Here is a 13,757-nt window from a genome sequence, read left to right as displayed (position 1 = left end):
CTTCCAGGATACTGAATGTGAGACTATAAATGTCACTACTTCAGCATTCCCACTGTCTGAACAATATAAGTATATAGTTAGATAAATCCTCACAACCACTGAGGAAGTAAAGACAAATTTCTGTATCTCTTACGTAACATGATCATAGGCATTTGCCATTCAAGTCCACGTTAAGAAAGGATGTTTGCATACTGTATACCCGGTAGGTGGCCATCAAACACTTTTGTTACTGAAGGTCCCCTTGCACACAATGCAGATCTTGTTGCAGATATTTCTGTGACTAAGGCATCATTTAGATGAGCGTAATATGCGCGCGTGCGACGCGCGTGCTTTCCATTAGGCTATGGGGCAGTGCAGACAGTCTGTGAGTGTTGCGCGGTGTGAGTCCGCTGTGTAAAACTCACGATATGTTCTATATTTCTGCGTTTTTTGCGCATCACGCACCCATTGAAGTCAATGGGTGCGTGAAAACCACGCAGGTCGCACGGAAGCACTTCCGTGCGAACTGCGTGGTTCGCGCAACAGCTGTCATTCTCTGAATGTAAACAGAAAAGCACCATGTGCTTTTCTGTTTACAAACATCCAAACGGAGTGTCAAAATGATGGCGGCTGCGAGAAAATCTCGCAGCCGCGCATCATACACTGATGACACACGCAGCTGTTAAGTGCCTTTTGCGCACGCAAAACGCCGTGTTTTTTGCGTGCGTAAAACGCACACGCTCGTGTAAATGAGGCCTAAAAATTAGTTCAATTAAGGCTCTGTTCATATCTGCGTTGGGGTCCCGTTCTGACGTTCCGTTGGAGCTTTCCGTCAGAACGGGACCCCGAACAGACACAGACGGAAACCAGAGGGACCCCAATGCAGATGTGAACAAAGCCTTACTTGAATGGGTTTGTTTCTGCAGCAAGCACAAAATCTGCAGAAAAAAAACCCACCTTTTGCTGCATCAAAATGTAAAAACCGCACCTAAAACTGCATCAAAAATCGCACAATTAGGCCTAATTCACACGAACGTGTTATACGTCCATGTGACGGCCGTTGAAACAACAGCCATCATACGGACGACCTATATAATTCAATATGGCCGTTCACTCAAACGTTGCTTCAATGGATCATGTGAAGGGTCCCTGAGAAAATAGGACATGTTCTATTTTTTCATGCTTCACGCATCCCTCCATAGACTCTAGTCTATGGAGGATGCGTGATATCGCGTCCTGCAGCGCAGATCACGGATGCACCTCTGACGTGAAAAACTGCAGTTTTTCACATCCGAGATGCGTAACGACCGTGTGAATAAGGCCTAAAGGTGAGTTTTTTACCTGCAATTACCTGCGTTTACCTTGGAAACTATGAGAAACAGGAGTCTTAAGCCATAAATGTACAGAGAAATAAATATACCTTTATTGTTACATCAAAAATTCCAATATAAAAACACAAATACACAACGAGGTATTAAAAATTGAAGGGTAAATGGATAGATCGAAATCTAGACCTTCTACACAGGTATGCTATGAATACTACAGGCAGAGAGTTCTACTAACTGTAATTTTAATGAAGGAAAAAAGGCAAAGTGATGTTTCATACAGACAGTGCCGGTACCCTGAAACGGCACTTCCTAATTCCAACAATGAAATAGCAAATGTGTATCAGGTTAGCAGCATACAAATAGATGTCACAAGGAGTTGTATTTAACCCCACCTATTGCCTGGTCCCGGGTAGAAGACAAGAAAAAGGTATAACCTGAAAAAAACCCGGTGTATAAACAGTCCACCTGGCAAAAACCAGGGAAATTAGTAAATAATCGCTTACCCATGAAGTTTATGGGAATAGACTGATCCACCTAATGTTTGAGGCACCCCGACGCGCGTTTTGCTTTTTTCGCTTGTGTCACCCCCTGAGGAAGCGACACAAGCGAAACGCGCGTCGGGGTGCCTCAAACATTAGGTGGATCAGTCTATTCCCATAAACTTCATGGGTAAGCGATTATTTACTCATTTCCCTGGTTTTTGCCAGGTGGACTGTTTATACACCGGGTTTTTTTCAGGTTATACCTTTTTCTTGTCTTCTACCCGGGACCAGGCAATAGGTGGGGTTAAATACAACTCCTTGTGACATCTATTTGTATGCTGCTAACCTGATACACATTTGCTATTTCATTGTTGGAATTAGGAAGTGCCGTTTCAGGGTACCGGCACTGTCTGTATGAAACATCACTTTGCCTTTTTTCCTTCATTAAAATTACAGTTAGTAGAACTCTCTGCCTGTAGTATTCATAGCATACCTGTGTAGAAGGTCTAGATTTCGATCTATCCATTTACCCTTCAATTTTTAATACCTCATTGTGTATTTGTGTTTTTATATTGGAATTTTTGATGTAACAATAAAGGTATATTTATTTCTCTGTACATTTATGGCTTAAGACTCCTGTTTCTCATAGTTTTCAAGGTTATTCTTGGAGTTTCGCTATTTATAGTGACGTTTTTTGGAGGTGTTGTGACTACCACTTTGTGGGTGACACCTAGCCAAAGTACCATACCTGCGAGACATTTTGGTTGTTAATTGTACCTGCGTTTACCTGCGGTCTTCATGCAGATTTTCTGAAACAAATTCCACAATGTGTGCACGTAGCCTAAGGCTGCGTTCCCAGGTAGCATTTAGGGTATGTGCACACACACTAATTACGTCCGTAATTGACGGACGTATTTCGGCCGCAAGTCCCGGACCGAACACAGTGCAGGGAGCCAGGCTCCTAGCATCATACTTATGTACGATGCTAGGAGTCCCTGCCTCGCTGCAGGACAACTGTCCCGTACTGAAACAGTTGTCCTGCAGCGAGGCAGAGACTCCTAGCATCGTACATAAGTATGATGCTAGGAGCCCGGCTCCCTGCACTGTGTTCGGTCCGGGACTTGCGGCCGAAATACGTCCGTCAATTACGGACGTAATTAGTGTGTGTGCACATACCCTTACAGTAGCAGCAAAGTGGATGAGATTCCCATTGTGGGAAAAAAACGCAGTGTAAACATTAATGAATTGACCTGAGGTGCGGAATTTAATTACGCAGCATGTCAATTTATGCTGCATTTTTGTTGATTTTCCATTGCAGGTTTTCCCCATTGAATTCAATGGGGATGCAAAACACGCAACAGAAAGCCCAGTGTTGCGACTTTTGCGGCGCAATCGCAGTGATTACGCTGCAAAAATTGCAACTACGGAAAATAAAATAAAAAAAATACTTACCAAGAACGCCCTCCTCCTTCTTGCAGTCTGGCCTCCTGGGATGATGTTGCATCCCATGTGACCGCTGCCGCCAATCCCAGGCTGCAGCGGTCACATGGGCTGCAGCGTCATCCAGGGAGGCCGGAGCGGACTGTGATGGAGGGACGCTTTGCCATAACGACTTACGTAAGTATGAGCGGCTTTACCGCTGCTTTCCGAAGTGGAAATTCCGTCCGAAAAAAACGCTGTGGTGCGGTTTGCAGACGGAATGTACTGCGGGTTCCAGGTCGTATATGCTGTGTGGTTTTTACGCAGCGTATCCGTCCCGTGGGAACCCGGCCTTAGGGTCCAGGGATACGTGGTAGATTTTATTACAGAAATTTCTGTGACTGAAAATCAGTTCCATTCATCTGAACTTGCAGAATTCCATACGCCTGTTGCTGAAACAACCCCATTCAGATGTATGACTACATGTTTTGCCGCATTACTGCAAGAAAACCTGCCATGTGTGACTGCACTCTTAGGGCTTATTCAGACGAACGTAGTATATGTCCCTGTGATGGCCGTTGTTTTAACGGACCGCGTGAAGAGCCCGTGAAAAAAAAAGGACATGTCCTATTTTCGGCCGTTTTCACGGATCCCTCAATAGACTCAAGTCTATGAGAGATCTGTGAAAACGGGTCCGGCACGGTTGCAACTTAGATATGAAATAATGGGGTTTGTCTTGTCCGAGTTTGCACTCGTTCGTGTGAATCTGGCCTTAGGCCTTGGTCACAATGTGCAGATTTGCTGAAGATTTTGCATGTATTTTTTAAAACCAATACCAGGAGCAGAATCTAAACAAGAAATATATAAAGGACGGTGTTATAGGTCTGCTCTCTTGGATCCAATTCTAATTTTATCTTAAAAAATGCAATAAAAATCTGCAGCAAATCTGCACTGTGTGAGCAAGGCCTTACTCAGAACTCCTTTAACAATAACTGACCCTACCTTTGTTGTCTTTCATATATTTTGATCACTTTATTTAGTTTTCAAGCTATTCGCTCTTAAGGCTATATATGACCAGGCGAAGAGACTGATGAAAATTACAGACTTTTTCTCATCTTCAAAATCCTTCACCAACTCAGGTACCTGCTTAACCGCATGTTGTCCTATGTAACATATATATGTTTTGTGATAAGATAACTTGATTCATTATTCTCTAAATGAATGGCTTGTATTATACTGTACTTCAGCAGTACAAAACTATCCTCATTGGGGTGGGTTGCAAAATGCTGCAATTCTGCATACAAGCAATTGTAGAAGGTATGACCGATATGGGCAGATACCATCTTCCTGATCCATCTATATCTGTCTGATTTGACCATCACAGTCTCATCTGCTTGTGAAACACCTATGTCAGTAACTCCCAAAATTATTGGAACCCCTAAAAAAAGTCACCTCCTGGAGAGCCCCTACAACTCACCTATTTCTACTTTTAGTGTATATTCTGATGCTGAAGATTTGCTGCTGATTTTTGGTGTGGATTACACACAAGACAGATTACATTACAATACATGTGAATGGGGTTTTCAAAACCCCATAAAAATTCAGCAGAAAAAGTCAGCACGGATTTTAGAGAGGTCGTTCAATCTACGAGCAGTGCTCCCCAACTAGGGTTCAACGGGACCTGGTTAGGGTGTTCTGGGAAATCAGCAACAGCAAGAGTTGTCATTTTGAAGGGAATCTGTGGCAAATTTGCAGAAATGTCCATTGTGAAAATTAGCAGCAATTACGCAAAATAATAGACATTCTGCTCTATGGGTGACCATTGGTTTACGGGGGCGAGTTGGAGAAGTCACAGTTAGGGGGTGGTGTCTAGTGTGTGTGGAGAGAAGCACGATAGCAGCAAAATAACTTTGTGATGCAGAACTCCTAAAAGGTGCAGAGAATATAGCTGAGCAGCAGGGAGCCATGGTGACAGAACCAGTTCCAAGCTTCTGTGCAAATATCGGGTCAGTAGCAGCAAGCACCTGGTGTTCCAATGGTACGATTTAAGGGCTATTCTCATCTGAGAAATGTATGGCACATTAACAGGACATGCCATAAATGTCCGATATATGCGGGTCCCACCTCTATCTCTAGAACGAGCCCCGCTGACCGCCGTCTTACCTTGTAACGCTGTCAATACCCTCCAGCCACTGAATTATGAAACCGGAAATAAGAAAACAACCAAGCCATCTGAGCCATGCTGGGAGCTACGAAACCAGCATAGCACAGCGATCTATGTTGTCTCTGAAATTCGGGAACCACTAAATGAGCGTAGCTCGCTTTGCTACACTGTTCCTGTAACTTCTATTCACTTCTATGGGAGTTACAGAAACAGCATACCTCAGAGAGATCAGCTGTTTCTGCACTTCCGGCCACTTTGAAACTGGAGAAGGTAGGACAGGGATCATGGTGCCCTGTTCTAGAGATATGTGCGGGTCTCAGATAGGTGGGACCCGCATCTATCGGACAGTTATGACATATTCTGTGGATATTCCATAAATGTCCAAGATGAGAATACCCATTTACTTAAGAGATACAAAAGATGTGTTGTTACATGTGCTTAAGAGACTGAGCCTGGATTTTCTAGGGATCTGAAAGAAACCACCAGGGTTACCCTGCTTGTTCATTCACTTCTCAGAGATTCCGCACGCTGTCAGATTTGTTATATCTGTAATTTCCCTGCAATCTCTTGATTTGCTTTTTATGACCAAAATACTTCAGTAAATAGTTTATCAAATCAGTCTGTTCTTTGAGCAATCATCCACAATACACGCATAACATAGAGTGCACGAGCCGTGAACGCCAACCATCCCTGTAGTGTAACTATTATTATTACTGCTGTATGTATATATGATGTAACTTTACACTACATTACATGGGCCATTTATCGTATCTTATAGGAGAAGGGAGACTTGTCTGTACCCCAGCCGCCAACAACACAGAACAGCAGGAAGAAAGTATGTCTGTTACTGGATCAATAACAGTACAAACACCCAGGAAAAGAAGGGAAAGGTTTTCTGATCCGGAGGTTCATAAACTTGTAGATACAATCCTCGTGCACATTCAGCAATTATTTGGGCCTAAACCTCTCAACGTCTCTGGCAAAGCAGCGGTCTGGGATAAGGTTGTGAAAGAGGTTAATAAAGTAGGTGGCATGAGACGCACACATGTAGAATGCAAGAAGAGATGGATGGACTATAAGAGGAAAATTAAGCAAACTATTGATTCTTTGAAAATGCATTCTTCTCTGGGTGGTCAGATGAGGCCTCTGTCCGAAATGTTCTCCAAACGACAGATAATGGTCGCTCAGTTATTTAAAATGGATGCAAGTGATGGCCCAAAAAATGAAACACATGATGAATCTTCATCGGAAATAGGTAAATATTTTATATTTTATTCATAACTACGTCATCATTCATTGTTATGACAAAGAACAAACTATGGTGGGTTATGCATAAGATGGTGTTAAAGAAGTGTTGTTAACAATGGCAATATATCACCTTCTAGTGTAGGCCAGGAATGGACAATCTTATTGTCTCCCTATAGACTACTTTTCATACACAACCCCCAAAGTTTTGATTGACCAAATATCCGATGCATCTGTCAAAACTACTTATGCATGCATTTTTATTTTCTTCCCATTTTCTCGTTAAAAGGTTTGTGCCATCATTAGAAATGCCAATATATCAACTCAATATACATTTTGAGTAACTTTGTAAAATATTGTTATTTATCGGGTTATAGTTAGAAATCTGCCAATTATCTGCTTGTAATTGCACCCCCTGGTGTTCAAATGTATAGGTTTCCTGACGTCATTCTAGTAAAGCTCTGTTAGACGTGCAGCTTCTACTCTTATCGGTGAAACAAACAGAGAGAAAGAAAGGCCAGCATGGGCAGTAATAGGCATACAGACTGAAAGCAGTGAGGAAAAAAGCCATTAGATGATCACTTCACTGCTTGTGCTGAATGATAGTTCTTATCTCTGTCCCTAATAAGGAGGAGAGCAGCATGGATTGGTGAGGAGGTTATCTGATGACTTTAACCCTTAGGGCCCAGCACACGGACCCATTGATTTCAATTGGGCTATTCACATATTGTGTGAGTTTTCACGCAGCGAGTGTCCGTTGCGTGAAACTCACTGCATGTCCTATATTGGTGCGTTTTCACGCACCTAGCTGTCCATTTAAGTCAATGGGTGCGTGAAAATCACGGACAGCACACGGATGCACATCCGTGTGCTATCCGTGTTTTACACATCAATTACATTTAAAAATGCGAGTGTGTGAAAAACCCATGCCACTCGCAAAGCACACTGATGCATAATGCAATGCACACGGACAGATTTACGTGCGTGTTTTACGCGCGTAAGTCTGTCACGCTCGTGTGAATGTAGCATTACTGCTTGAAGTCTGTGTACTCTGAGATGTAGAAATAAAGCATATCTCTAGCCCTAAAGATATGGCCGTTTCTTTTAGGGCACGTGGCAGAGTTTTTTCGCTGAAAATGTTGGTGCAAATTTGGGGCAATTACGCAACGAATCTGCACCAACATTTGCATATTTGACAGGTAATTCAGACTTTGCAGAAAACACAGCGGACTTGCCACAGATTTCAGTTTTTGCATTGCAAAGGCTAAAATACGCAGTGAAAATCCGCTTCTTCTCCGCAACAGACAGTGCAAATGTAAAAAACGTCCGCTGGAGAATTCCACTGCGGACTGTCTGCAGCGGAATTCCACAGCAATTCCGCCATGTCTGAACGTGCCCTAACTGTATTGTACTGTTCATGCACATCTGACATTCTGACATTCCCTAGATTGACATGCAGCGACCTAGACATTTGAACACCAGGGGTGACGGCACAACCCCTTTAAAGGCAATGTATCATCAGAAAAAATAATTCAATTTAAATCTGCTTTTAATTGTAAACATTTTTTTTATTTTGGTAGTTTTTCTTACATAAATATCCATATAAAAAATCTTCACAATAAGTTTCCATACTAGCCAGTAAAGCTTGCCATAGGCTCACATCTAATGTTTTCTGCAGCACACTTTTCAGTTTTTCTTTGTAGACTGGGATAGAGTCAACAGAGTAATCTCATTGTCATTAGAGGGGGGGAGGGTTTAATGATAGTTGACAGCACTATTGTACTGCTGGAGCCGTTCTTATGGCAGGATAGCTACAGTATACACACAGATAATGCTCTGCATGTAGCTCCCCTGTCATTCTTTGGTATCCATAGTCTGTGTCTGATATTGCAGCTCAGAGTCATTCTAATATATCTGAATAAACATACCTTTTTCTAATCTTATACAACCCCTTTAGGACTATCTGTTACTAAATTAGGACACCTAGAAACAAACAAAAGACAGCAGAGTAGTAATTTTTTTGTAGTTATTTTTTTCATTATTATTTTATGTGAAATGCTCTCTGCCAAGTTTCATTAAATTGTGTATGAGGTTTCTACTTCTGTTTATTTTCAAGGAGAATGTGTTTCTTCTAATGAACACGTGCTGACCCCCTCTTATTTTATTGATTCCGAAGATGAATTCTTCCCCAGTCAGAACAAATCACTTACACCATCGGCTTGCTTGCCGAGTACCAGCCAACAGGATAAATTCATTTCACAGTCTTATGAAGAGCCTCAGCCTACAACTGAACCACGTGATTCTCCCATCACCAAGACAGTAGATTCATCCAAGGAGAATATCGCCGCTGAGTCCCGACTACAGTTGGGGACCCAGATGGATCAGTTAATCGCTCAGCAAAAGAATATCTTTGAGATGCTACAAAGCATGCAGAAGACTATTGCCACGAGTCTGAATATCCAGAACAAAATGTACAATCTTGTGAAGGGCAGCACTCTAGAGTTGCAGAAAACAGTTCTATCCAGCCAGAAAGCATCAAGTGATCACAACAGTATCTTGGAGCTCAGACTGAATAGTCTCCATGCTAAACTGGATGAGATGAACAGTGTCCTCCAAGTAAAACAACTGCAAGAACTTATGTCCAGCGATGAGTCAGAGTTAAGTGCAAGCGGCACACAAGATATAAGATCTACTCCTACCGCAACATATACACCAGCAGCAACATATACTCAAGCTAGGAAGAGGGCCGTGGACCAGGACCCAACACTGATTGATTCAATGAAAAAGGCAAAAAAGATATAATTAGCATAAAAAACACCATCCAAGTATGTAAGTGCAATGTAAGGACATTTCACTAGGACATAACACTGGGACTCCCACCAAACCAAACTGAGATCGCTATAGGGTTCTACAGTGATCTAATTTTGGTTCACTTCACATGCGGGGGTCTGGGGGTAGCAGAAATAATATGAATGCTAAAATCAAGTCATATTACTGCCATATGAAACTCGCCAAAGGCCACTTTCACACTGCAGTATCTTGATCAGTATAATAGAAAGATTTGCACCTCTTTCTTGTTTTGGGCTCACTACTGGCTTTGGCTTTTACATACTAATGCAAAATACTGACCAAAATACTGCTGTATGAAAGTGGGCTGAGTGTACACTTCAAAGATTGTATCCCTAATACCGATCACATCTAAGTTCATGATCTTACATCACTGGCCTCAGTGGTCCCATGTGGTCCCGTGCTGTATAACGTGTTAAGTTTAGAGTACGGGTCGTTACGATTGCGGAAATAATAAGAATTATGTGTACTTTTTTTAAATATTTTAATTTTTTCCCATTATTTTTATTGTGATTTGTAACTTTTTTTATTTTTTTTTAGTCCCACTAGGGGACTCCGGAAGGGCCTATTAGACATACACAAATGGCATCAATGGGGTGACAGAGGGAGCTCCCCCCTCTGTGTTACCACTTGAATGCATCTGAGGGAGTTAACTAGCTGGGATCTGAGTTATTTCGGTCCCAACCATTGCAGTAGAGTGTCAATATACAGCTGATACCTGCTGTGGATAATGTGTGCTGTAAATGGTGTGTCTGCTGTGGCTCCTGTGCCCACACCAGATCCGCATCATACATTTATGCTTAATGCTAACCACATAGTGCCAGCGCCGTAAATGTCTGGTATGCCACATGTCGCCAAGGGGATAAGAAAACAGCAAACATCGCCTGTAATATGGCACCCATAGCCTGTTATGGGCCCATACTGTACCTCTGTGTAACCTCCAATATCACCGAGGCACACAGAGGTTTTTTCTCATGGATTCATACTCACTCTGTTTGCCACCGTATGTTACTCCTTTATTACAGCATCCAATGGAGATTGCCACCATTTTTTTGCCACAATAAATCCAACCAAAAAACCCCCTCTGTATTCCTCCATATGAAATTGGAGACAATAGGAGGTACAGAAGGGCCACATAGACTTCTAATTAGGGCCCCGTACAACTCGTAAGTTGAAAGGAGCCACAATACAGTAGTATGCATTAGGCCTTAATGAGGTATTCGTCCCTAGGAGCATTGTATTAAAACAGGAGCCTATTGGATTATTTTTTTTCTGATGGGAACCTCATGAATTGACTTTTTAAATGTGATTTATTGTGCCTAAGCATTTATGTATATAGGTGTAGCAATCCCCGATCAAACCACCGTGGCACTCTAAGCCATAAATATGTAGCACGCCACAAAGCTCCTCACTATTTACGTAGTGTGGCCGTCCATTCCCTTTGTATCAGAACAACCGTGTAAATAATGTAGAGCGCTTCTTTAAGCTATTTTCAGCCTTCAGGACCCGATACTGCTTAGCCATTTTTAGCACACGTTAGTTTAACGGCTATAACTTTTCTTATTTGTTAGACTAGCGACGTGATTTTTGCAACGTTTTTTTCAAAGACAATACAGGTTTTTTACGCATTCTTTTTGATATTTTAGGATTTTCAGTCTTATAGTTTAAAAATAATAGCAAACAAATATGCTTGCTTACATGTCAGCTATTTTTTTCTGGTAATAATATAGTTTTACCCTAAAATAGACCTTTAATTTGTGATCGTCATTATCTACTGTAAATTTTGATATATTACATGTCTATTTTAGGGTAATTGGGTCAGGGCTAGCATTACAACAATGATTGGTGGGGGAACATTTTTTATGGGGTTAGTATTTTATGCGTATTTATTATTTAGCTTATTTGCACTTTATTTTACTTTTATTTGCCACTGCCTCTAATCACTACATAGCTCTCATTGAGCTGTGTACAATCAATAAGAGAAGACAGAAGCAGTGAAAGCTGCTACTATCTTAGTCACTGAATGCCGGGCACCCGACATTTAGAAAGCTAAAACCCACACCTTAAATACACTATTGCGCAGGTTTTAAGGACCTCGACTGCCGGATGTTTATGCACAGTCGGTGGTCGACAACCCGACAATAGCTTTGCTCATTGAACCTTCGGTTTCCGATTGCTTCAGCTGTAGGTAAGAATCAATATTTGTACTTATTCTTCAATTATCTGCTGCCAGACACTTCAAAGAGGACCTGACAGCTCTCCTGACTAGTCTGATTTAGTAAATACTTTCCCATAAAATAATTCTGGAGCATCTTTTCTCAGAACTCTGCATTGTGCTGCTCCTCTGTTATTCCCCCTGGAAATGTATGAATAAGTTGACAACTGGGTGTTACCATTCCGCTTGTTAATGGGGTGTGTCCCTATACAGTCTGACGCTGTCCAAGTAGTGCTGACTATGTCACACTGTGTAGGGACATGCTTCTTTGACAAGGGGAATGGTAACGCCCAATTGACAATTTATTCAGACCTTTCCAGGAGGAATAACAGAGGAATAGAACAGTGCAAAGTTCTATTACAATTTTTTCCCAAAATTTCTATTTCATGGGAAATAGAAGTATTCACTAAAACAGATGAGTCAGGAGAACTCACAGGTTCTCTTCAAATAGATTAATTGTTATCTAGACAATTTTGTCATAAATGTATTTACAGACAGCAATTAAAGAATACAATAAATGCAAAAGTATTTTCATGCTCTGTACATCATAAGGCCCCATGCACATGAGCATGTTTTCATGTTCTTATGCAGTTTTTTTGTTTTGTTCTGCAAGAGTGAATCTTTTGATGAGTCCTTTGCCACATCAGCTCTATCAGATGCTATATGATGGTTTTAGTTTTCCAATGATAGTCAATAAAAACTGAAAAATGAGGTTGGTAATATGCCTCAAGAGTGTATGTGGACATAAAAAATAAGAATAAAAAATTCATAACAGAACAGTGACCTTCTATCAATGTGATGTGGACCAATAGCTGTTCTTCTCATGCCCTTGCCACTCATGCTGTATTATCAGATATATCGCCAATTTAACTTTTGCATCTATATACACACATCATTGTTCTTTGCCTTTTGATCATTTACGGATATTGGATACTGTGTATGTTTTTCTTTTCTAATTTTCTTTGGCGCATCTACGGTTGCCCAATAGCGACACTAAGACTTATGATTATCAATATGTTTTCTATACAGTCATTTTTCAGTGGGGTGCAGGTATAAAATGCATTGACTTATGGGAATCATGTACCCGCTTATGTATTCTATATACTATTGTATGCATATGATTGGTTAAATTCACCCATAATGCATTTTCTTATTTGGTCTGAAAAAAAGCTTTGGCGTGCAGTCAAAATGTTGCTGTATTGCATAGACTAAATAAAACTGTTACAATAAGTGGATAATTTTGCTCTTCCTTTTGATGGGAATCTATATTCCATATATATATATATATATATATATATATATATACATACAAGGCTAACCTTTCCGGTGACTGGAGCATCCGGAGGCTCTGCTACATAAGGTTATAGAGTACTGTCTATACATTTTTCCTCAGTAAGGTGGTGGCTTCATGATGGGTCTCAGACATGGTAAAAGATAGCCAGAAGCTTGCAGTAGCAACTCAGCAGGGCTGCTTACACCTGCTAGCTTGGGGAGCAAACATAGAATGGTGACAGCACCCTGCGACACTAATGCCACCTAAACCACTAAATATAAATAAATATGCACTAAAGCTAAATCTACTTACAAATAGGGAGGTTCTTAGTGCACATTTTGATCAAAAAGTGTTAGCCCACCTGCCACGACAAGGCGACCTCTGTAAGGTGGGAACCTACGCTGCACATACACCCAGAACTGGGACTAAGCCTACATATATACCTGGGGATGGTAGGATCCAGCATTGAACTGATTAAAATCACCCAGGGCAGAATGGGAGGAGTGCAAGAACAACAAGTGGAGGCAGTCACTAACCCCACATATATGGATCACATAAACACAACAAAAAGTTGAACAGCACATTCCAACTAAATGATACAAAATGTATGCAGGTGCAAGAACACCCATGACTGCAGATATACAGCAAACATAGAATGGTGACAGCACCCTGCGACACTAATGCCACCTAAACCACTAAATATAAATAAATATGCACTAAAGCTAAATCTACTTACAAATAGGGAGGTTCTTAGTGCACATTTTGATCAAAAAGTGTTAGCCCACCTGCCACGACAAGGCGACCT

The 13,757-nt window shown here is 41.3% G+C and overlaps 1 protein-coding gene across 2 annotated transcripts; it reads left to right on the top strand.

The window, feature by feature from the left end:
* The first annotated feature begins 4,268 nt into the window (after positions 1-4,268).
* On the top strand, positions 4,269-9,708 carry LOC142661977 (uncharacterized). Of its 2 annotated transcripts, none has more exons than XM_075839755.1 (3): positions 4,269-4,347; positions 6,151-6,627; positions 8,794-9,708. In XM_075839755.1, the coding sequence occupies exons 1-3, from the start codon at positions 4,299-4,301 to the stop codon at positions 9,417-9,419; spliced, it is 1,152 nt and encodes a 383-aa protein (XP_075695870.1). In that variant the 5' UTR covers positions 4,269-4,298; the 3' UTR covers positions 9,420-9,708. The 2 variants fall into 2 exon arrangements, with proteins under 2 accessions (XP_075695870.1, XP_075695869.1); XM_075839754.1 differs by having other exon boundaries at positions 8,734-9,708.
* The last annotated feature ends 4,049 nt before the right edge of the window (positions 9,709-13,757 follow it).

Source organism: Rhinoderma darwinii, chromosome 10 (assembly GCF_050947455.1).
Source record: "Rhinoderma darwinii isolate aRhiDar2 chromosome 10, aRhiDar2.hap1, whole genome shotgun sequence".
Taxonomy (NCBI): Eukaryota; Metazoa; Chordata; class Amphibia; order Anura; family Rhinodermatidae; genus Rhinoderma; species Rhinoderma darwinii.
This window is presented reverse-complemented; position numbering and strand designations above follow the sequence as displayed.